This window comes from Octopus sinensis, linkage group LG17, assembly GCF_006345805.1.
Source record: "Octopus sinensis linkage group LG17, ASM634580v1, whole genome shotgun sequence".
In the NCBI taxonomy this organism is placed as follows: Eukaryota; Metazoa; Mollusca; class Cephalopoda; order Octopoda; family Octopodidae; genus Octopus; species Octopus sinensis.
In genome coordinates, this window is record NC_043013.1 from 13539260 (window position 1) to 13563259 (window position 24000).

A 24000-nucleotide genomic window follows, 5' to 3' on the forward strand; every position below is an offset into this window, starting at 1 on the left:
CTATACAGCAAATTCTGTTTCAAACCCTTTTTAGACTTGATGCACCTGGGGACACATTGCCATGAATTTCAAAATTAGGAGTTACTTAGAGATATCAAATGATTGCCATGGATTAATGTTTAATGAAAAACAAGTGAATTCTGGAGGCTCTGAGTAAATCAATGAAGGATAACATGACAATATATCTCGAAAAAGTAGAGTAGCCTTTGGTATCAAGTGGCTTCCATCAGACCCAACCAGTGATCCCAAAAAGGAAGAAGAATTAATGAAATCTATGCCTGCCTTAATTGGATCACTTTAAAACAAAATAAAATCTTTAAAGTGCTTAGAAACATGAGAGCTAATCTTTCAGGGAGATCAACTGTCTCATCTAGGGGAAACTGTAATAAAAATAAAACAAAATAGTAAACCCAAATTTAAAAAGGAAATCATTGTTATCTGAAAAACAAGAAAAAGTTAGGGGGAACACTGAGATTAAAAAAACATTTCTGACTGGAGGGAATAAGAACAGGAAATGATGAGAAGTAGCAAATAGATGAATCACTCAATTAGCCACATTAAGAGAAGGGACAAGAAGGGAAGTTAGGGAGTTAGGGAAAAAATGACAATGGGAGAAAAGAGATAAGGAAGTCATATCACAATGATAAAGTGAGGTTGGAGTTTAGCTACCAAAACAGGACCAATAACGTCAGAAACATGCTTTAAAGTCATGAGGAGGGAGGAATAGCAACTGGGACACCGGCCCAAATGTGACGATAGCATCCTAGACAAAGTTTAACCAATATGTACAACAATGAGGAATACATTTGGAGAAAACATAATGATAGGAACAATAAGAGAACAAAACTTCATAGAGAAAATCCAGACATGTTCAAACTCATTGTGACTTTATTAGCAAAGCAGTGACACCACTGAGCCGGTCAACATTGGAATAAAAGAATCATTCAGTAAATGTTGATTGGATACCATAGAAAAATAGAATTGCTTAGGTCTTAAATATTAAAATAATTTAACTAAAACCTATAAAAGATCGGTTCCATATTAAAGGGAGACATTTGATATGATGTATGTGTCATTTAACAAGGAATTCTCAATAATATTTCATCTCTGTTCTGTATGATATGTTTAGATTTCTCAGTAATAACAACTTACCTGGGATTTTCTCTTGTGAAATAGTATGTTCTAACTTTTTTCTGAATTCAATTATTTCTCCAAAATTGTCTTTGGTACCATCATCAACAAGGATAAAATGTGAATGATTAGGATCCAATGCATACTTTTCTTCTTTTAGAATTAGTTTGTATGGAATAGTCTGCAGGCCACGATCCCTAGAAATCAAATCAATATTTTAATTGTATTACATATTATAAAAACCATTGTCACAAAAATAAAATGGTGTTTGTTTGTTCTGATACAGAAAAATATACAGCTAAGAGAGATGGGGGGAGTAACAAAGAGCAGGGAAAGTGGGAAAAAGAGAAAGAGAGAGATAGCTTTGGAAATAGGGAGAGAAAGTATCAGAATATGGATTGTGTTATACTGAATGTGTTAGGGAGATTTTAATGTTACAAGACATAAAAAAAAAAGAACACTAATGAATTGGTATACAGATGCATAATGACACTCCATACACATAACAACACACATAGACAGGCGAATACTGAAGCATAAAACAACAAACAAAATAACACACACCAGCTAAAACCGAGGAGGGAGGACCAATTGAAGAAATAACAAAAGTAGAAGAACTAAACATCACGCAGTCGATAAATATAGACCAGCGTAAACGTCTCCCCTGGCTACAGGAAAATAAAAATCTCTATGAAAGGAAGTGGATTTTCACTTGAAAAATGAAATTGCGAGTGGAGAGGGAAGTTCTGTCCTTGAGTGAGTGTATTTGAAAGGTGGGTGAAAGTTGCAAAAATGGCAAGAGTGGATGGTACCTCTCTCAGTGTAGACCTGTAAGTCGGAGTGGGCACTTGCTCTTGGTGTTCGGGGAAATTTCGGACAGTGCGGTTCCTCGATTATGCCTATAAGTTCTCCTGTAACAGGAGGGCACCCACAAGCATTTAAGAAACAAAATGAAAAAAGAGTACACAACTGGAAAATGAAACCGTTGCATGGGCAATACCTCAGAGAAATCGAAGGAAAAGACAAGATCAATACTTACAGATGGTTAAGAAAAAGTGATCTGAAAGGATGCAGTGAGGCATTTATATGTAGCACCTAGGAACAAGCTCTGAGAACTAATTACACCAAATTCCGAACCGCCTCTTTTTAGGATGTGTGCAAGCGAAAACGAAACAATCTCACATATTGTGAGTGAGTGTAGCAAGCTGTCTCAAAAGCACTACAAAAGGAGGCACGATAATGTGGCTAAGTTTGTCTCCTGGACGCTATGTGAAAAGTGCGACCTGAACTGAATACGGAAATGATACGAACATGAACCAGAAGTAGTCACTGAGAACAAGGAACATAAGATACTGTGAGATTTTACGATCCAATGTGATTCCTTGATCAAGGCTCGGAGACCAGATATTGTTGTGGTAGATAAAGGGAAAAAGGAAACCAAGATTATAGATATTGCAATACCCGGAGATGCACGCATAAGTGACAAAGAACTAGAAAAGATTGAAAAGTACAGACTTCTAAAAGACGAAATTGCGAGAATATAGACTACGAGGAGAGTGTCTGTCATTCCAGTAGTTTTAAGGGCACTCCGAGCACTAACAACCAAGTTCGAGAAATATGTCAAAGAAATCGGAATTGACATGAGAGCAGAGCAAGGCCAAAAAACTGATCTACTGGGGACAGGTAGGATTTTGAGATTGGTACTTGTATATTGAAAGTTTCCTACAATAATTAACAACCAAGTATCATATAATGTGCAGAAAGAGATTTTGTGAGATCTCTGACTGCAGGCTGCTGTCTTCTCTCATAGAATCTACCAGAACAAACGAGACTGAACGTTCTGAGAAGTAAAGCAATGATAATAATAATCTGAATAACAGAGAGTTCCGCACTCAAATACAGAGAATTCCGCGTTGAATATCAGAAATTGTCACCATTTTATTTTTTATTTTTTTGCTTTCGCTTATGTGCATTGTTCGTTTTTGATTTTGTCGACTACACACTATAGTAGGGTCAGTTGGGCACAGTCTGTGAGTAAAGCAGCACCATGACGCAATTCACTATGCCAAACATTTGGAAATGACAAACTGTATTGCTTGGCATTCGCGCTGGAAGCTCCAATACGAATATTTCAGATTGTTTGGGTGTCAATCTGAGGACAGTGCAATTTGATATGTACCGAGTGAGATGAAAATCAAACATCCCCTCAACATCATAGTGTTTGGTGTAATCACTAGTGATGGCGACATTATGCCTCCATTCATCTTCCCACATGGCTCCAGACTCAGTACAGAGCCCTACATAAAGTGCTTGGAGGACGTAGTGCTGCCCTAGGTCAAGAGGGTGGCTGCTGGAAGACCTCATGTCTGGCAACAGGACTCTGCACCATACCACACAAGCTGTAGAACCCAGTCATGGATATCAGACAATTTCCGCAACCACATCACACTTAACATCTGGTTACCTAACTTCCCAGACAGCAACCCGCTTCATTATTATGTGCGGGGCGCAGTTGAGTAAGAGACCAATGAAACTTCTTGTGACACCAAAAATGAACTGAAAGCAAGGAGTATGGCAGTATTCACCAACGTAAACAAAACGACTGGCCTGAAGAATTGCAGTGAGTGGTTCATCTATATAATAAATTTACTCTTTAGCATTTCAAGATATTTTAATGAAAGTTTGTTAAAATATCTGTTAAAACGAGATGCGAGTGTTGTTTTCATTTGTGCGCAATTTAGAGGCCCCCTGTATATATATATATATATATATATATATATATATACATACATACATACATACATACATACATACATACATACACAAATTTAGAATCCATACTGCAGCGTGACAGCTGCAGTACTTTGTTCACTAGGTTAGCGATTTCAATTCTAGTCGTATGCACTATTCTCTAAAATAGAAAATGTATTAAGATTTGTAACACTGGTCTCAGTGTAGTCGTATCATAGCATAATGATACTATAGAATGTCTTTGATTTCATTACACTGTTAAGATTATTTAAATCTTTAAACCTTTCAATAACTTTAAAATAGTTTTATGATATTGTCACTAGACAAAAGCGAAGAACGTTAAACCAGTGATTCCTCATGAACAAGTGCGTATAGCTTTTTCTACGAAGTTTTTACTTTCTGACGTAAGGACAAAAATAAAAGAAAGTAACTCCTAAAGATGAAGAGATAACAATTCTATAAGAAAGAATATTGTTTTCCCTAAGAGAACTTTACACAAATCCGAGAAATAATTGCTTCAGAAAACATAATGCAAAGAAATTATGTATTTTCACAATCTTTAGTTTTAAAATAACCAGGGAAGATCCATGGATATGGCTGCTCATTTATATTGACTTTCTGCGGATCTTACACTACTCATTTGCTATAAGGTGATTTAATCCAAATCTCACACAACCTCAGGGTATCTTTTTCTCTATGTTGTGATAGTCACGTTTTGTATTTTCGTTATTATTATATTTTTAGCTTGGGGAAAGGGAAAAAAGTGAAGTATTCAGGATATTTGCAGAATTTTTGAAACAACTGGTGGTGGAAACATAGTAAAAACCTATAACCCATGTGTTGTCTTTAACCACTACTTCGATTCACGTAAATAATTCAACTGGATATCAGAGTCAGCAAAGCACGAAAGACTCCCAGAACCAGGCTCTTGGCAAGAGATCTCTGCTATATAACCACATCAAATCTTAATCTCTGTCAAATAGTTACACTGCACAAAGCATGAAACAATAAGTTTAATGTTGAGTTATATCCATTGCAAACAAACTCTAGCCAAATCCAGAAACTAGATCAAAATGTCAAGCAAGAAATCAAGATGATTGATAATCTTTGAGAAGTGATGGAATATTGCCAAATTGATATATTTTTTCTTGATAAGCAAAAAAAAAAAAAAAAAACTGAGGCAATGTAGAACATAGTATTTTCCCCAGAAACAATGAAACAGAACTCATTCTCTATGATCAGGTAGTCAAATATCTCATTCACTCGGCCATTTACTTTTTCGTTTCAAATAAAATAGAAAAAAATAATACACACACGAAAGTCAAGAACCCTTGAAAATATTACTTCTCTTATCACAAAATTAGCAATGTATCATAAATGGAAATCATATGGATTTTTCTTTATGTCTTGATGTAATTTAATAATTAAATGTTACCATTTTATAATTAATATTGAACTTTCAAACACCAACAGTAAAATGATATAAATCAATACTTAATGTTAATATGGAGAAAGGATATATAAGAGGTTAAAAAAAGGAAAATAACTGAAACAGAAATTTACCTCCTTATCCACTAGGGATTTTTCCTCAGTACACAGTTCCATGGTGCAATACCAAGAGTTGTCACTTCATTCATGGCATCCACTTTATTTTCCTTATTATGCATAACTTTCCCAATATATTTCGCAACTCCAGTATGTAAGCCTTCAGTTATGATCCAAGCATCTGCAAAACAAGAGATCAAGAATTATATTCAAATATTGATTTCTTATTCTAAAACTACTGTAGATTTTTGCACAAAATACCTTCTGGTATTTAGTTATATTCCTTCACATTCTGACTTCACACAAAATGGTTGAATTTCCTTTGTCCATGTAAACTTGATGAAATAGGCACCAGTCACTAACTGGAGGTGATTCAAATATTGATACATTTCTCATTATAGAAACAAAGATATGATGAACTAAATGAAACTCAATTATTAATTTTTCAATGAATCCTTGACAAGACATATAAATCAAAAATACAACCCAAGTAGAATTTGAACTCATAACGGAAAGAACCAAAACCTAAATACAACAATATACTTCATTCAGCCCTTTTCAGCTATAATCATCAGCACCCTGCATTTTTTATTCCATATTGCTAACTTGAAATGTGTTTTGTTAGAGAGCAAGAGTAAAGTCTTAGATGGAAGTGTGACTTGGTTTCACTTATTGGCTCAAGTCTAGTAATGCTCTGAAATAGTACATGACTGTCACTCTTTCCATTTCACAATTCCTCGAGTAACCTTTACATGGTCACTGGACCTTCAGAAAATAGCAATTATATCTCCTCCCTCTCTCCCTACTGTCTTTGAAAAGGAGAGAACACATTGAAGGAAATAGTCTGAAAAACCCTTTATAAGTTGGGATGGTCATTGCTGGAATGATTTTCAACATAGGTTTGTTCATTTAAGCTTTGTCAGTACACCCGCCTGTGTTAGTGAGGAGAGGTGGCCCTGAGGAGGAAGGACTCAGACAAGGAGGGTGTAGTCAATAAATTTAGATATTCACAGAGAGATTGATGCAAGATACAGATAGTGTATCAGGAATACTCAAACCTGTGTAGTTCTTGAGGGATCTATCTATAACAACTTTTGCCTCATACATCGTTCCACAGATGGAACGACTCAACACGGCTATTCATGAGAAAAGACCGAATCGGCAGCATGGAGTTCTTCTGCTGCACGACAACACCCGCCCTCATATCGCCAATATGACCAAGGAAGTCATTCAAACGCATGGCTGGGAAGTACTGCCACACCCGCCGTACTCTCCTGATTTGGTACCAACAGATTTCCACGTCTTTTGGAGTTTCGTTCAATAGTGATGCAGAAATGAGAGCTTGGTTGGATCAATGTTTCGAATCGAAATCGGGTAATTTCTACCAAGGAGGTATTGAAAATCATGTTGAAAGTTGGAAAGAAGTTGCAAATAACAAGGGTGAATACATTATTGATTAATTAGTTGTAATTTTTTATTAAACCTTTTAAAAAATTTTAATTTAAAAAAATGGCGGGAACTCAGTTCCATCTAATCACAGCTGAAGTGTAGTAATAGATGATGAAATAGTAAGACATGTGAATCAATAAACTTATGTTGGACAAATACTGATAAACATTTTTAAATATTGAACAATTGGGATGAGCGTCCTTTGGTAAATTGAATCACATCGTGAGTAGTAACGTGTCCATGTGTGTAAAAAAAGATCTTCAACTAGTGTGTGCTACTGGGCTAACCACAAGAACATTGGAAATAAATTTATATCAACACAAAGACCCATGGAAAGGAGAATGCTGAAGGCTAACAATATGGATAAGTGAACAAACAATAGGATAAGAGCTACAACAGGATTAACGGGTATCATCTGGAAAATAAAAACTCTGAAACGCCTGTTGTACTCTTTCGCTCCAACTTTCTCTTCACTCTTTCTTCCTGTTTCTTGTCCCCGACTTCCTACGCAACCGCTGAGCCTGGATGCGCATTCACCCATCCATCGATGCTCTCGGTGTCGGGAGTTGACCTGCCTTTTCTTCTGCGGGTCTTACGAATAGCAAAGGACTATGTTTCGGACTTCTCCCACTACAGGACGAAGACCGCTTCGCTCAACAAACAAACAAAGAAACAGCAGCAGCACAAGCGGCAGAAACAACAATAATAGTAACTATATCAACAACAACATCAGCAGCATGAACAAGATTGATAATAACAACAGTAACATAAACAACTACATTGAAAACAACAGCAATAACAAAAAGACCAATACATCTGCCAATGGCAACTGTGTAAAAAAACAACAGCAACAACAATAACATAAGGACTCACAACAACGCTTTATCTTTTTTGGGAGCAGTAATCTAGTGGACCGTCCATTCGGTTGAAGATTTGAAAAATAAAGCACAGCAATACCAAAGTGACATTTCGCAACCAGTGAGGATTAAAAAGAAAACCTACCGAGCGACAAAGAATTGTCTGCCAATATGTTTCTCGCAAAGAGAGGAAACTTAAATTTCCTACTCCAGCAGAGACCAAAAGACGACTGCAAGAACTGTGCCCCCCCCCCAATACTACACATATGCAACAGTATGCACTACGGGACGTTAGCTGTTATATGTAGCACTGAGCAAGAAGCCAGAAAAATGGTTACTATAGCCTGCACGTTCCAAGCTTTTGTGATGATTCCCGTTACATGAATAAATGGTTGACTCGTATTCGAGTCAAGAACCGATTCACCGTGATCCGGCGAGAGATTTAGGAGGAGCATGGGGAGATGGTGAAGGTGAAGTCCACCTTACAACTCAATAGATATGGAAATCTGATGCAATTCCAGATATTAGTTTCTTCATAGGAAATAAATCTTACTCATGATTTTTCTGTGCCGGGAAATGCGAACAGATGCCCGTTTATATAGAAGCGAAAGAAATGAAGTGTTCTAGGTGTGTGTATACGAACCACCTCAAAGCCTTTTGCCCCGTAGAGGAATAAGCACGAATATCTCCGCTGTTATTACCAACTCTTCAAGGTATGAACAAAGCTATTATCTCACATATGACTCCTTCGTCCTACTAAGTCCTCTTAAAAGCAAAGACTTCATTGACATCGCACCAAAAAGTCTTTGTCGCAGATAAGAGAAAAAAAAACTGAATCTGAAGCAAACGGAGAACAGTCCAAATTGAAGGCCCTAAGACATGACTGTAAACATCAAAATCCGTCACAACACTGATTAAAAAACAAATCAACGCCAACATCAACACCTTCATCACAAGGAAACCAATTTTTAAAACACGTTCACAACCGCAAAAAAAACACGAAAACAAAAAAAAAAACAACTGACAAATTGACCAACAGTCACACGCTCAGATACGTACGCCCTTCATCAACGTCACTGTTGTTCAGAAGAGCAACACTAAATTTATTGTTGAAGAAGTAATTGATGACATTAAACAAGTAATTGAAGAAGTAATTGATTTTGTATTCGTGTTGTGCCATACTGTTTCACCCCCCTCACCACACATTCTACGCTTCTCACTGTCGATGGTGCTGTCTATTCTGCACTTCACATACTTGGTCCTTAACGCATGTTCTTGAGCTGCAAACATGAGTGCTTCTGTCTCTATTTTCAGGTCAATCCTCCTCATCCACAGCCACCGGTCCTCTGTATCTGTCTTGGCGTTCATATCTCTGGAAACTGACCGTACAGTTTTTCATTCCATGTTTTTTCTTATTCATTTCTTCTTTAAATTTTTCTTTCATTACACGATTTTCAGTTTTGATGACACCACCCTCCTTCGTATTATTATTATTATTATTATTATTATTATTATTATTAAGACATCGAGCTGACTGCATAGCGGCATTTGGTTCCTATTTATGTTCTGATTTCAAATTTTGCTGGGGTCGACTTTGCCTTTCATTGTTTCGGGGTGGATTAATTAAATACCAGTGAAACATGGGCTTGATGTAACAGGCTAGTCCCTTCCCTCAAAATTTCAGGCCTTGTGCCTATTGTGGAAAGGATTGTTATTACTTTTATTATTGCTATTATTATTATAATCTTCTTTCGATTCTGTTTCAATTTCTTGCCGAGTTTCTTCCTGATACTCAGAGCAGAGAAACGCACTGTATACATTGGTAGGCTATTAAAATAATGACACTGTTTGTCAAGTCACAACAAGGACCTCAGACAGACAGTACTTTACGCAATATTCATCCATTTCCAAGTAATGCCGACTTTTGCAATACACCGAGATTGTTGGGTATTTAAAAGTTTTTCAGATATTTTTTGACAACAGGAGTAACCTTTATGTTTGACTCTCGTAGCTGCCACATCTTAGCGACATCAATTCTCAGGTCTCCATATTTATCAACTTTTTCTCTTTTTCATGATGATGTGTTGATCTCTTGGCACTGCTACGTCGATTATTAAGCACTCTTGTTTGTCCTTCCTATATCCGGCCTTCAGTGCTGTAACACCTTGTCTGTCTGCAAATCAAAGTTCCCCTTATCGTCCATTACCTTTTCTGGTGTATGTTGGCACCAAGCACCCGTAGCCTCATATCCTTACTTACGACATAGTAGCCAGTGGAGGCTATTTTGTTTGTTCCTTTTTCGAGCCATGCCTGGTTCATAAGGGCCGGTTTCCCGGTTTCCTTGTTGTATAGGTTCCCCACCTGGACAGGACGCCGGTCCATCGCAGATGAGCTGCAAGATGCAGGAGGAAAGAGCGAGAGAAAGTTGTGGCGAAAGAGTCAGCAGAGGTTCGTCATTACCTTCTGCCGGAGTCGCGTGGAGCTTAGGTGTTTTGCTCATAAACACACACATCGCCCGGTCTGAGATTCGAACCTTCGATCCCTCGACCGCAAGTCCGCTGTTCTAACCACTAGGTCATGTGCTCCAGCAGTGGAGGCTATGGGCTACTTTGTCATATCTATGCTTGTACTCTTTCTGTGCAAGACTTTCACAAGCACTAACAATGTGAGTCACACTTTGACACATTCTCTTCCCACATATTCAGCACATTATTATTATTATTATTATTATTATTATTATTATTATTATTATTATTAAATAAAACTTTATACCTATGGTTCTTGCTGCTTTGTATAAACCACGCCCAACAGCTTCAGTATGTGGGTTCAACTGAATGTCTTCTCTTCCCCCAATCACAGAAATAAGCAAACTTGGTAAACGAATATTCCATGTAAATCTTATCAAACACATCATAATTTCCATAGGGGTTTGGTGATCCACACGAACAAACTGTATGTAGAAAAAAGAAACATTGTATTAATGTAACCTAATGTTTAATAAAATGGAAAAAAAATTCAGTTACTGATAATTTGGTGAATAAATTTATTGTGCAGAGTTATTGCTTGTATCCATAATATAGAGAACTAACAATAAATATTTGAAAAGTTAGAGGTTTCTCCTGTCACAGATGAAATCAAGAAAATTCAAGCAACAATTTCAATGAATATTATCCACAGATGTTATTGTAATAATTACTTATTATAATATGTTTAATATCTTATGTTAAATATCTTCTATACTCTTACTCTTTTACTTGTTTCAGTCATTTGACTGCGGCCATGCTGAAGCACCGCCTTTAGTCGAGCAAATCGACCCCGGGACTTATTGTTTGTAAGCCCAGTACTTATTCTATCGGTCTCTTTTTGCCGAACCGCTAAGTGACGGGGACGTAAACACACCAGCATCGGTTGTCAAGCAATGCTAGGGGGACAAACACAGGCACACAAACACACACACACACACACACACACACACACACACATATATATATATATACATATATACGACAGGCTTCTTTCAGTTTCCGTCTACCAAATCCACTCACATGGCATTGGTTGGCCCGGGGCTATAGCAGAAGACACTTGCCCAAGGTGCCACGCAGTGGGACTGAACCCGGAACCAAGTGGTTGGTAAGCAAGCTACTTACCACACAGCCACTCCTACGCCTATATTGCAACACTTTTGAATTTTTCTATCATACATAGAGTTTAGCCATAAATATAAAACTTAGAATTAGTGATTTCTTTAAACAATTCTTTACAAGAAAATATTATGTTATCTCTCTCCTGTTTTGTAATACTTTTTTCAATCATTCCGTCACAACAGAGTAAATTTCGAATATCAATGTCATATGCAGCTCAGAATTAGTAAAATTCACTCCAGTTTAATATAATTCATAACATCACAAGAGTAAAATAGACTATTGCCCAAGTTGTACGCATGCAAGCGTGTGTGCATGCGTGCGTATGTGTACGCACGCACATCAGTACATACACACATATATTCATACACAGACACATAATTCATACATACATACATACATACATACATACATATATACACACACACATTATGGCATCGAATACTAAAATCGCAGCTTACATCGAGTTCAAGCAGAACTTCACGTCTTATATACATAAGGTACTGCAAGGGATAACAATACCGACAAGAGTTTGGAAAAGCACCACTGACATGAGGTAATCTACGAGTGACGAATTTGTAAGAGAACAAGTAACTCAAATTCAAGCTCCTTGCTTTTGGACAAAAAAATATCCTGCTATATGTTGCCGCAGTAACTTTGTTTCCACATATGGCTGATCCAAAGAGACTGATCCAAAGGATAATGATAATCCAAAATGGATTAACTCACCGCACCCCAATAACATAATGGAGATAGAAAAAATAGAACAGTTGGATTTTATTATGAAATCCAAAGCTAAAAATGACTTCACAAATCACTAGCTACAACAGCATGATAGATTCTCCAAATGGTATGAGAATTGTCATCGAGAAACACTCACAAGCCAACTGGTCACCCTCAAACACGATTTACGAGCAGTAAATGAACAACGCTGCTATTGTAAAAAATTGCACACAATTTTCCCGAAACCCACAAACTCTATATCGCAGTATGATCAGTGATATTATTGTAGTGGACTTCATTTAGGCATAGAGTAGATTCGAACCTGAATCGACAAATTTCCTTTCACATTTCAACAGCACTTTTGTCATAAAGAGACATTAAGTTGACAGCAATAAAATGAACACATGGCTTTTGCTAAGTTGAATTATGTCTTTGCCACTTGACTCTTCTAACCTTTTGTATGCGATGGGGAGTTGAATTGAGATAACAGTCAAGCCCTCAAAGTATATCCATTGTCTTTGCAGCATAGCTATCTTTCTAACTAGTTTTGTATAGTTATAAATACTAGAATTTGCTAAGGAAATATCAGTTAGTGAACAGAGGCAACTAGAAATGGCCACCGGCAGACAGCCACTTGAGACAAATTGCTAGGGGAAGAAAGAAAACAATATGAGACATACAACTTCCCACTACTCTCTGACATTCACTAACTCAATTTTGTTTTCTACAACATTACCCTATCTCTATCCTTTTACTACTACATAATGACGAGATCACAAACACACCTATACAAGAAGAAATTAACCCTCTTAACTTTGCATGCTTTTCCACTTATATTATTACACACACCTGCCCGTCGAGGCATGGCATTATATTAAGTAACGGTAAATAAAAAATTTGAAGCCAACATAACTTTAATCTCTGTTCTTCTTGCATCTTCTTTTATTTTGCACATCTACAACATCAATATCCGTTACAATCGTTAACTGCCAACAATCAACATATATCATTACACAATTACTGTGACAATTGATGACCACTGACTTCGATTTCGCATACCGTTGCACTATCAAAGCAGCAAATTCTCTTCGCACGGAAGACCTAGAGTCATTCTGGCGGGAAATCCGGTATATAAAGAAAGAACACAACCATGATGCAGCAGAGCTAAACGACATACGAAGGGAGTATTGTGTAAATGCCTCTCCCAAACATCTAACATCATCAGCGAAACACTCCTGATGGTTATTATGTAACTGCCGAAAGGAAAACCATCTGGGAGAGACCTGGTAACATGCTACAGGTACAGAAATCTCACATTCTTCAGAGAAATTCTCATGGCCTTGCTGCAAAAAAGAACGAATGCAGAGCTAGATATACCAGATTGGCTAACGTTCGCACGTAATACGACTGCCCGCAAGAACGAAGAGTCCAATGTGACCAAAAACTATAGGCTTGAACTTTACGCAGGTTGCCTGAATAAATCTCCCCAGGACCATTATCAAACAAATGGTGTGATAACTCACGAAGTGGCAGGGGGAAAGAAAGGAGTTTGCAGCTGTACTGGACAGGTCCTCTTTAACAAAGTTGCCCTGAAAGAAGTTAAGCAGCATCGTTGGAACATCTTAACAATATGGCTAGACTGCAAGAAGGTGTTTGAATCTGTGCTCACTCATGGATGACCACAACGTGGTCTACACAGTTATCACTGACAACTATTAATGCAACACCTATTGGTACAAACAGGATTAAGCTATCAACAGGCGCATTCCAGGGCGATATTCTATCGGTAATTTTGTCTATATTGGCAGTGAACACTTTGTCGTTCCTGTTAACAAGATGCCAAAGCTACATGGCTGGACAGACGGAGAAAATAAGGCATTTTACCACAGTGCAGAAAGGAAATGAAGAATGGAGTCCTCCCACTAGTGTGTTAGGGTCCAACCGATAAAGAATAAAGTCTAACCATTGCTAGATTTTTGGGAATTGAATGAGCACGTATAATGCTTTTAGGGCGGTGAAATTTTGCGGGACAGGGGCTGACAACAGGAACGACTACGATCGTCGATGTTAAGTCGGTATATCTACAGCTCTGAGAAATAGTGGTGTTACTATCTGGTGAGGTACAAGAACAGAATATATTTCCTGATCCGGCTGGCATTCGGTTTCAGTGCAGAACCAAAAATCATGGCGAAGGTTCTTAGGACGATCTTGATGACCAAGGTAGCACAGGCTACGAGTTCCTACACATATCGCATTCTGGATAGATTAGTATGTGCAGTTGGTAGAGTAAATTGTGGGTCATTTGAGGTGGTGTGAGTTGACCGCAAACCACCGAGGCTATAGGAGGCATTGCGCTGAGGCTCAAACACGAAAGAGGTAAGGTGGGCAGACCCGTATTTTAGAGAGGAAATGGGATTTGAGATCTGAGCGAGCACATGAGTAGGTTAGAACTGCTCTCAATATGCGGAAAACTGGTAGAGCACTATCCTATAACAGGATGGCTCCAAAGGGCATGAAGCTGCATCAAGAGGCGATCTGAGGAAGTGAAGCAGAAAAAATGTGTTAGAAGAGAGGTGCCATGATGCAAGACGTCTTGGAGAGAGTGAAAACAGGGGATCCAGTGAAGGTCACCTCTTCGTCCCAATATTTTGTCATCTCTTTCGGATTCAAAATTCTGAAATCAGCTTTCACTACTTAGTTCTACGTTATCTTTTCCACAAGAGCCAACCATTTACAATGATCAGCATGTCGTTATACAGCTAGCCCCTTTCATAACCATCATATGGTCATATCAATATAGTCTTCTCCCTCGAACGCATATGATTCCTCTTATGCCTAACTTTTCTCTTAAATACATTTGTACTTTGTTGTTCATATACACAGATTTTTCACATCCAATGGAGTATAGGTTTTCACATGTCCACTGCATTTAGAGCCCACATCTTATTACTATGTAGCACTGTTGTTTGTATATAGCCATCATACAATCAGTTTTTCATTCTGATAGGGAAGCATTTTGTTACCAACAGAGGCAAAAACTCCTTGAAATTTCTCCAGCCTGTTTTTATTTTAGTAGCTATAACTTCAGAACAACCGCTCCACTGATGGGTAATAGAAACTATCTTTTTTGTTTAGGGATCTTCCTGAGCATTTCAGAAAATCTATTTCCTATGCACATTTAGAATTTCTTTGCTAGTGTGCATCAACTGCATATGGAGTCTACTTTCTCTGTTAAACTGTCTGTGATACTATGGCAACTCGTGTGTTTCTATAGTTTGCACTAAGTATACCGCATGGAATTTCTAATAGTATCTCTGTATAGGGTTTGTGTGGCTGTCATAAGCTATTCTTCTGCTGCTAGCTTCTTCTTTGACCTCACCTTTTCAGAGTAAGGAACTCTGTGAAACGTTTTCTGCAGATCAATGAATGCTCTGCAGTAACTTCCTCAAAACATGGATTTTTTAATACTTATCTATAGCACAGAACCGAACTTTATCTCGTTTCGTCTTTTTCTGTAATTGCTTGAGCTGTAGTTGTTCCCATAACTTTCGTGTCCTTGTCCTGCAATTTGATACTCCTGTGATTACCTTTCTATAGCATCTCCTTTATGCTTGTAACAATTGTTGTAATGCTGTAATGCCAGTCACTAGGTATACCACTTTCCTGTATAATCTGATTGACTATACAAGTAACTAAGCCATATCCCACAGTGCCAAGTATTTTAAACCTTATAATAGTAATTGCTAATGGGATTTCTCCTGCTTTAATATTCTTCAGGGCCCTATCTATCATATTGCTACCAGCTAGAATGACTAGTCATTCTGTTGGAAAGATCTTTCTTCCATGTTATCTCCACATATAGTAACCTTAAATGATAGCACTTTCAAGTTATTTTTTACCTCTCAGAATCACTTCTATCCATCCACACACACACACACACACACACACACACACACACACACACACACACACATACACGCACACACACATACACACACACCAATATGAAAAATAACAGCCAACTATACAAAAAAAAGAAACGATATGTAAAAATATTCACAAAAAGCATGTAAAATGTTGTTGCTATACAAATCCAAGGACAAAATATTCAGCTGATTATTGGATAATTTCTACAAACAACATCAATAAAAAGCAAGCAAAAAGAATACCATTGCATTTCCCTGATTATGTCCTGTAAACTTTATTTTACCAAATGCATCACAGGGTTTTGATGGCTCCTCATCTTTAGAATTTCTATCAAAGACAAACAGAAACCAAATGAACTGTTGAAGTAAAGTTGTGATGGGGAAGGTAGAAGAGGAAAAATGACAAAATCAAGAGATAAAGAACAACTCCAATGAATATTACCGACATAGATACATAAATCCATACACGGAAATAAATAAATAAATTTTAATTTAGTTGAATCAAATAATGATTACTTTTAAATAAACTGAAAAGGAAAAATAAGAAATATGTTGCCGTCAAAATAAATTAAGAAAATGGGTTTCACCATTCCACATCTGAGGTATGATAAGACCATATTCAGAGAGAAAAAGATTACTCAACTGACTGGCACGAAGTCACTTACAAATACACACCAAATTCTGACCCATACTGTGCTGTGTCTTCTCTGCCTTTTCTACCGCTACTACAAATAGCCTCTGCTGGATGGTCTCTGACCACCTTATCCAGGTATCACTGATACACACATCAACACCCTATCTCAACAGGAACACCCTCTCTCCGTTCTCCTCTACTAGAAATCTCATACCTACAACCAATTCCGCATTCCATACCATCAATCGTCAAAATGACAGGACATAATACTGGCATTGTCATAAGACTGTCTCCTGCAGTATTCAAAATTTCTATTGGCTTACCCGAAAGAACGTAACACACAGTAACTGAAAGCTGAGCAACATTCTGGTGTTGGATCTACAGAAACAGGGAAATACTTGGCAGTTTTAAAATCTGCAACAATATAATTCTTGATATGTTTTGCCATCAACAGAACAATTTCTTCGTAGATGGTAGGTGATAAGTACGACTGCTTACCACTTCCAGTATTGCCAAAGGTTTTCAAGTGACCCATAAGAAATGGATCAAATTGTTCCATAATTCTCAGAAAATTTCTCAGTCAACTATCTCTTCACTACCTCTAAATGCCAGACCTCTCTCAACTAGAAATATTGTCACAGTCACTACATGAAAGAATGCAATACTTCAGTCCAGTATTTCTTGTTTCCCTGGACTTGTTCTTCCAATACCTTGTTAACATGAGATGATCCCTGCATAAAAGATGGGGCTTGACTTTGTTCTTCTGTTTTCAGTTTCTCCTCTGCTTTTCTCATTTCAGTAAAGCCTTCCTTGTTGGAAAACCTGTCATGTTGACCTTGCAGGAAAGTGCAGTAAAAACAATAAACCTTACCCTCTGATGAGCTGTACAGGGGTCACATCTTTAAAAAAACTGCTCACCATTGTCATGAATGGTATAAAACATTAAATTTTTTAAACAACGATAGTGCCCAGCCAGTTTGCCTTCACTTGGTTTATAATGGTGTCGAGATACTGGGAAGGTGTCGGAGGCATTTTTATTTTAACATATGGATGATTTTGCCTGAAAGAACATGGACAAATACTTTTCTCTGACAGAAAATCATATGATTGTGTCTGGATCCCATGATGCTACTTTGCTATTCATGACAGTAGGACATGAGGATTCTTCACCTTGAATGTTTTGATGTAATACGTTCTTCCTCTTTTCTGCAGATCTACTTAGGAATGCAGCTGGTTCTTCAAAAGGAACGTCTGATACTGTTTCTACATTATTAGCCTCTAGGCTTTCTTTTTTCAAAGAAAATAACAATTCTACACAGTGTTGTGTCTTTTCTAATACAGCAGCATGTTTTCATTTTGTTCTTTGTAAATTTTACTCGTCTGAGATCCAGTCAATTGAATTTTCTGTGGCATTCTTAGATATTTTGTGTGTGAGTATAATATATATTCTGAATAGAAGCAAAAGAAAATAATTTTAAAAAATGAATAAATAATGTTGGAACTGATAGCAGCAATGTAGACATACTTCATTTAATCCTGCTGCAGGTATATTAAGCCAGTCACTTTATGCATATGTGTTACTCCTATGTCTTTTGCAGATAAATAGAGCAGCTGCCAAAGTTAATAAAAATTGAATAGAAAAATGTTCAAGGATTACAGATTAATGATTTCGTTTCCATAAAATTACTTTTCTTCAAAATTATGCTTCACTTCCAGGAAAATGAAAAGGTGCCAGAATGACAGGTATAAGCCACTATCATCTCGGAAATTTTTGCAAAAAGTGGAAATAGTATCGTAATCAACATTAGACGAATTATATTTCTTTTTAAAAACAAAACGAGAATAACATTAACAGCAAATTGTAGTACATCAAAAAAGTTAAAGACAGAAACATTTTTCGATATTCAGGTTAAATTTTTTTTGTAGATTCCCCATTACTGTTGGATTTATTTTAATGAAACCACTGGCGGTGGAATATGAGCTATGACAACAGATGACTTGCGAACACTTGAAAGAAACGAAGCTAGAATGCTCCGCTGGATGTCAGAGTGTATATGATTTAAGAGGAAAACTATATGATTTAAGAGGCATCAGATGTTGTGTGCAAGAGAAGAGACTGCGCTGGTTTGATCATGTGTTGCGTGTGGATGAGGACGGTTGCATAAAGAAGAGCTGATCCCTAATTGTGGAGAGAACTTGTGGATGGAATACGCGGGGGAAGATGCGATGGGACGAAATGGTGAGAAAGTATCTTCAGACACTGGGCTACACTGAGGAAATATCAAGGGACCGGGAGTTGTGATGATCTGCTGTACTTGAAAAGACGTACCACGCTAAGTAATATCCCGGTCATCCATATACACAGGCATGTGATTTACAGGTTCTAGTGCCATGTAAAATGAACCCGTGCCGGTGGCACGTAAAGTGCACCCAGCACACTCTGCAAAGTGGTTGGCGTTAGGGAAGGCATCCAGCCCTAGAAACCATGTAAAAACAGACAATTGGAGTCTGGAGAGCTTCTTGGATGGCCAGCTCCTGTCACACCGTCAAACCCGTAGCAGCAAGGTGGATGGACGTTAAATAGTGATGATGATGATGGTGATGATGATGATGATGATGATGATGAGGAGGAGGAGGAGGAGGAGGAGGAGGAAGGAGGAGGAGGATGTTTCTCTTACATGCCTCTACATCAAAATTAAATCTTCACAGCAACACATTTTCATTGCAAAATATATCTTTCTCCAATAAAATGTCTTTTGCTTCAATGTTTGCCATCTTTTTCATTTCCAATTGGCTAAATACACTGACTTTCTTTTAAATTTTCCATATATTTTCTTTCTATGATTTACATTTGCTGCGGAACACAAAGACCAGGATTTCTCATATTTTGGATTTCATGTTTTAATTACTGCTTTCGCCCTAACATCTTGGGAAAGAGGGGAAACTGGCATTTATAGAATTTTTAAGTAACAATAAAGCTAGACATTTTGATTTTCATCTCAAACTTCCAAAATGCATGTTCGATTTAACCTTTTGAGACTTCTTCATATTTAATATTATATAAGAAAACACTTCTAACAATATACGTTGTCGTGGTTATAACTCATCATCTATGATGAACTCATTTCAGTTTCTTCACATAAAATTAGATCAAGTCCCCAGCCAGAAAAGTAAAATTTCAAAATCTCTTTCTCTCTCTCTCTCTCTCTCTCTCTCTCTCTCTCTCGCTCTCTCCATAAATATAATTAGGATCATTATTAGCAGATGCTGTGGATTTCCCACTGAGTTCACAAACCAGTTTTAACTTTTGCTTAATTCACTTTAATTTGTTCTTTATATAAAAGAGAAACAAATCGGCATCACAAAACCTAACCTCTTTCACTCATAAACATGTGTGTGATTGTTAAAATTATTTATGCCTTTGCTGTATTAAGAGTAATGATTGAACAGAAATGATATACTGTTATATCAAACACCAATTAAATTTAACTTTTTTTAGTCTTCTGTTGATCTCCATTTTTATGCTTTTCATAAATAATACCGGTGATCTAAGGGAGTAGGATTTGGAAATGTAACAATTTAATATATTCCCAAATTATTATGAGAAAACCCCTGAGATTTTATTTCTCAGCTTCTATCTCTTCACTTCTTTTCTTAAGTGCTAAGCGTTTAAGAAAAAAAAGAAAGAAAACGGAAATAAGAAAATCGACTGTATATAATTCCTAAATGTTTTAAAATGAACATAGTCCAACTGGCCTCATGATACTAAGTTATGATGTATTGGGATGCTCAAAGAAAAGCGAAATAACGTTATTTCCAGCTACTAGGACACTTAAAAATGAGGTGGAAAATTGAATTATATAGAAATATTATTTTATGTTCTCTCCCTCGTAAGAAAAAATCTTGTAATAATAAAAAATATAAGCCCTGCGTGGTTCTTTCTCTTTAAAGGAAAACCTCACCCTCCCTTCTATTTCTAGGTAACTCACTTACTTTCTCTCTCTCTCTCTCTCTTACTCAAAATCATCTGTAGGTAGCAGCAACAACAGTTACCTGTCACATTTCCCACGTGTGATTCGAACGATGAATGCTACACACAAGACAAAAGGAAAGGTACCATGGCGAGATGAAACATATTGGAAATTAATTCTAAGTCATCCTCACGTGATAAGCAGCGTGGAAATACGACAAGAGATCCCACGTTTGCACCCGAGAGAAACACAGAGCGGTGTGCATGTAGTTTGTAAAGGAAATGGTAGTCAAGTCTGTATGAAGAACAATCTAACAAGGCGAATAAGCACTGGAGGGGGAAAATTAACAAGAGAAATAAAACAATATCTTTGAAAAACTACTGGAATGAAATCCTAAACATGTAAGAGACTTTCCCTCATTCTATCACTGTCTCTCGCCTTCTGCATCTCTAATCCACTGCTAAAAGTAAAGAAAATAGAAAACCTTACTCTCTCCCTATTTCTTAGTAAACTTTCTTTCTCATCTTCTCTTATTCCGAAAGCAACTGTAGGTGGCAGCACCAACAGTCGCCAGTCAAATTTCACATAAGAAAAAATGACTTATATGGAAATCAACAATTAAGAGATTCTTTTAGTTACCTCTCCCGCCCATTGCTTTTGGATGTCCACATCTCTAAGCGATGTTTTTGTATACTAATTACTGGAAAAATCTCAACTGATAAAAATGTTTCAATTTACATTACCATAACTGAAATCCTAATATATGTGTACTTATACATTGTAAAATTTAGGGGCATATTTCTTGAATTACCTTAGTTTAATGTTTTCCTCTATCCATTTCTTATCAGATTTCTGAAAATAAAAGAAAATAATATGAATGTTTGCAGGAATGATGAGATTTCAGCATCTGGCATTAATAACACAGAGTTTCAAATTCTATAACAAATTATACAGAGATGACATAACTGAACAGAAATACTATAATAAATAAGTATAACTACAATTATCTGGAAGAGATAATCCAATCCATATTAACACAAGTACACATGAATTTGTTTTTTACTGATTTATAGTTTTTAGCATGGTACACTGGTTTTGACATGGGATTGGAATGAATCAAATCTTCCGGATAGAAACAGAGCCACAAGATGATAAGAGAATTTTATTTCACCAATTTAAACATCTGTCAGGCTGAGAAAGTTATACAATACACCTAATGCATATTTAAAAAATAGAGACTAAAATGAAAGGAAGGAAAGAACAGATGCTAAAGATAAATGATCTTGTTGTTTAATATATTTAATATTTTTGTAGCCTCCATCAATTGAAAGATCTATTCATTGGTGAAACCTTCAAGATAAATTCCGCCGCCAACGTTGGTATCCTATTAAAAACAAATTTCCAAAAGCACGCAGTAGTATGTTTCTTATCGCACTCACAGTTGCTTATCGCACTCACAGTTGCACTGCCCTTCAGGATTGTTAGAGAAGTCGTAGGATGTGGTTGTGCTGTGCAAGTTTAAATACTGAAGTAAAAGGTAAATGATTTTCCTAGTCAAACACTTTTTAAACTTATAATAAATATTCATTGAGCAAGCTGTTGATATGCATATGAAGCATTTTATATTAATTTTATTTTTCTACTGAATGATATAAACACTTCTGCTAATGATAAACTTATGAACGAATTTTCTGTTTAGCTGCTTATTGTTTGTCGTCTTCTTTAAAATGCCTCGCACTTGTGTGAATAAGGCAGACAACTTCTGCAACATTTGTGGTGAGGTGACCTTTGCATCGCAGAAGCGCCGTATTACTGCTCTGGTTAGAAAGGTATATCACCTATGTTTTGGATGCAAGATTGGCGACCAGGATAAGAAGTGGGCTCCTCACATGTGTTGCAACACTTGTGCTACTAGCCTTCACCAATGGTTGAACAGGAAAAGGAAAGGAATATCTTTTATTGTACGAATTACGTGGCGGGAGCCAACAGACAATACAGGCAATTGTTATTTCTGCATGGTACTTCCAGTGAAAAAGGGCTTTTCAAAAAAGAGTCCCATGAATATCGAAATATTCCATTAGGTATGCGCCAGGTTCCACGTGGAAAATGTCTATCTGTTCCTGATGCACCAACTTCCATATTCTTCGAGTCAGATGAAGAAGGGGGTGAAGAGGAAGCAGAAGGGGATAACAGTGCTGGATTGCAGAATGACCAAAATTTTGATGAAACACACTCCTCTAGATCACAACGGGATTTCCATGGCCTTGACAAGGATCTATGACTACCTGAGAATAGGGCAGAGCTGCTAGGCTCTCGTCTTCAACAGTGAAATCTCCGAATAGCTGATGTAAACTTTCAAAATTTCATGACCGTCAGCAACAGTTCAGCAATTTTTTCATAATGGAAGGTGATTTATTGGCCTGCAAAAATATTAATGGTCTGATGGAAGCACTTGATATTAAATACGAACCCAGTCACTGGAGGCTGTTCATAGATTCATGAAAAATTTGCCTGAAAGCTCTCTTGTTGCATAATAGCAATAGTGAACCTTCAGTTCATGTGGGCTATGAATCATATATGAAAAAAAAAACATAAGAGAATATAAAACTTATGCTGCAATGCATAAAATATAGTGAACATCAATGGCAGCTCTGTGATGACTTAAAGGTTGTTGCTTTTGTGATGGGCTCTCAGGACGGATACACCAAGTTCTGTTACTTTCTGTGTGAATGGGATAGCTGCGCAAGAGGTTCGCACTGTATCAGGAGAGACTGGTCACCTCGTCAAACGTTGAAACTTGGGATGAAAAATGTTCAGCTTCCACCTCTCACTGAGCCAAGCAAAATTTTTCTCCCATCACTACACATAAAAGTGGGGCTCATGAAAAAATTTGTAAAAGCTATGGACAAATCTGGTCAAGGATTCAAGTATTTAACATCAGAATTCCCACCCTCACTGAGCAATGCTATGATAAAAGAGGGAGTCTTCATTGGTCCTCAGTGCTGAGAGCTTCTTAAAGAACTAATGGAAAACCTCGCCAAGGCTTACAAGAATATGAGATGTAACATGTCATGTTAAATCCGCGTTTGGAGACACATTTGGACGTTTTTCTAGCGGGCTGTGGGGCAGTTAGTGACGAACATCGTTGACGGTTTTACCAAGATATTTCAACTATGGAAACAGCGGTACCAGTGCAAATGGAGGAAAACGATGCTTGCTGGACATTATTCTTCAGCCCTCCATAAGCGTCAAGCAAAAAGGCAGGGAGTAGATACGGACTAGAGCATTAAACATAATGACAAAAACTGTACGTTATAATAAAATAATCAAATATTATATGTCATGTGTCTTTCAACCTATAGCTAATAAGCA

At 37.2% G+C, this 24000-nt stretch overlaps 1 protein-coding gene and 1 long non-coding RNA gene across 2 annotated transcripts in view; one reads left to right on the top strand and one right to left on the bottom strand.

Annotated features, from left to right (window-relative positions):
- Nucleotides 1–24000, bottom strand: part of LOC115221043 — a 336595-nt gene that overhangs the window by 243054 nt on the left and 69541 nt on the right. Inside the window, exon 10 of the mRNA XM_036510356.1 lies at nucleotides 21440–21480. Within this exon, the coding sequence (XP_036366249.1) occupies nucleotides 21440–21480 (41 nt within the window). The remainder of the gene's footprint in view (nucleotides 1–21439; nucleotides 21481–24000) is intronic.
- Nucleotides 1727–17191, top strand: LOC118766708. Its single transcript, XR_005002616.1, has 4 exons — nucleotides 1727–1739; nucleotides 11681–11685; nucleotides 13694–13695; nucleotides 17002–17191. It is a non-coding gene; the product is annotated as an uncharacterized LOC118766708 (long non-coding RNA).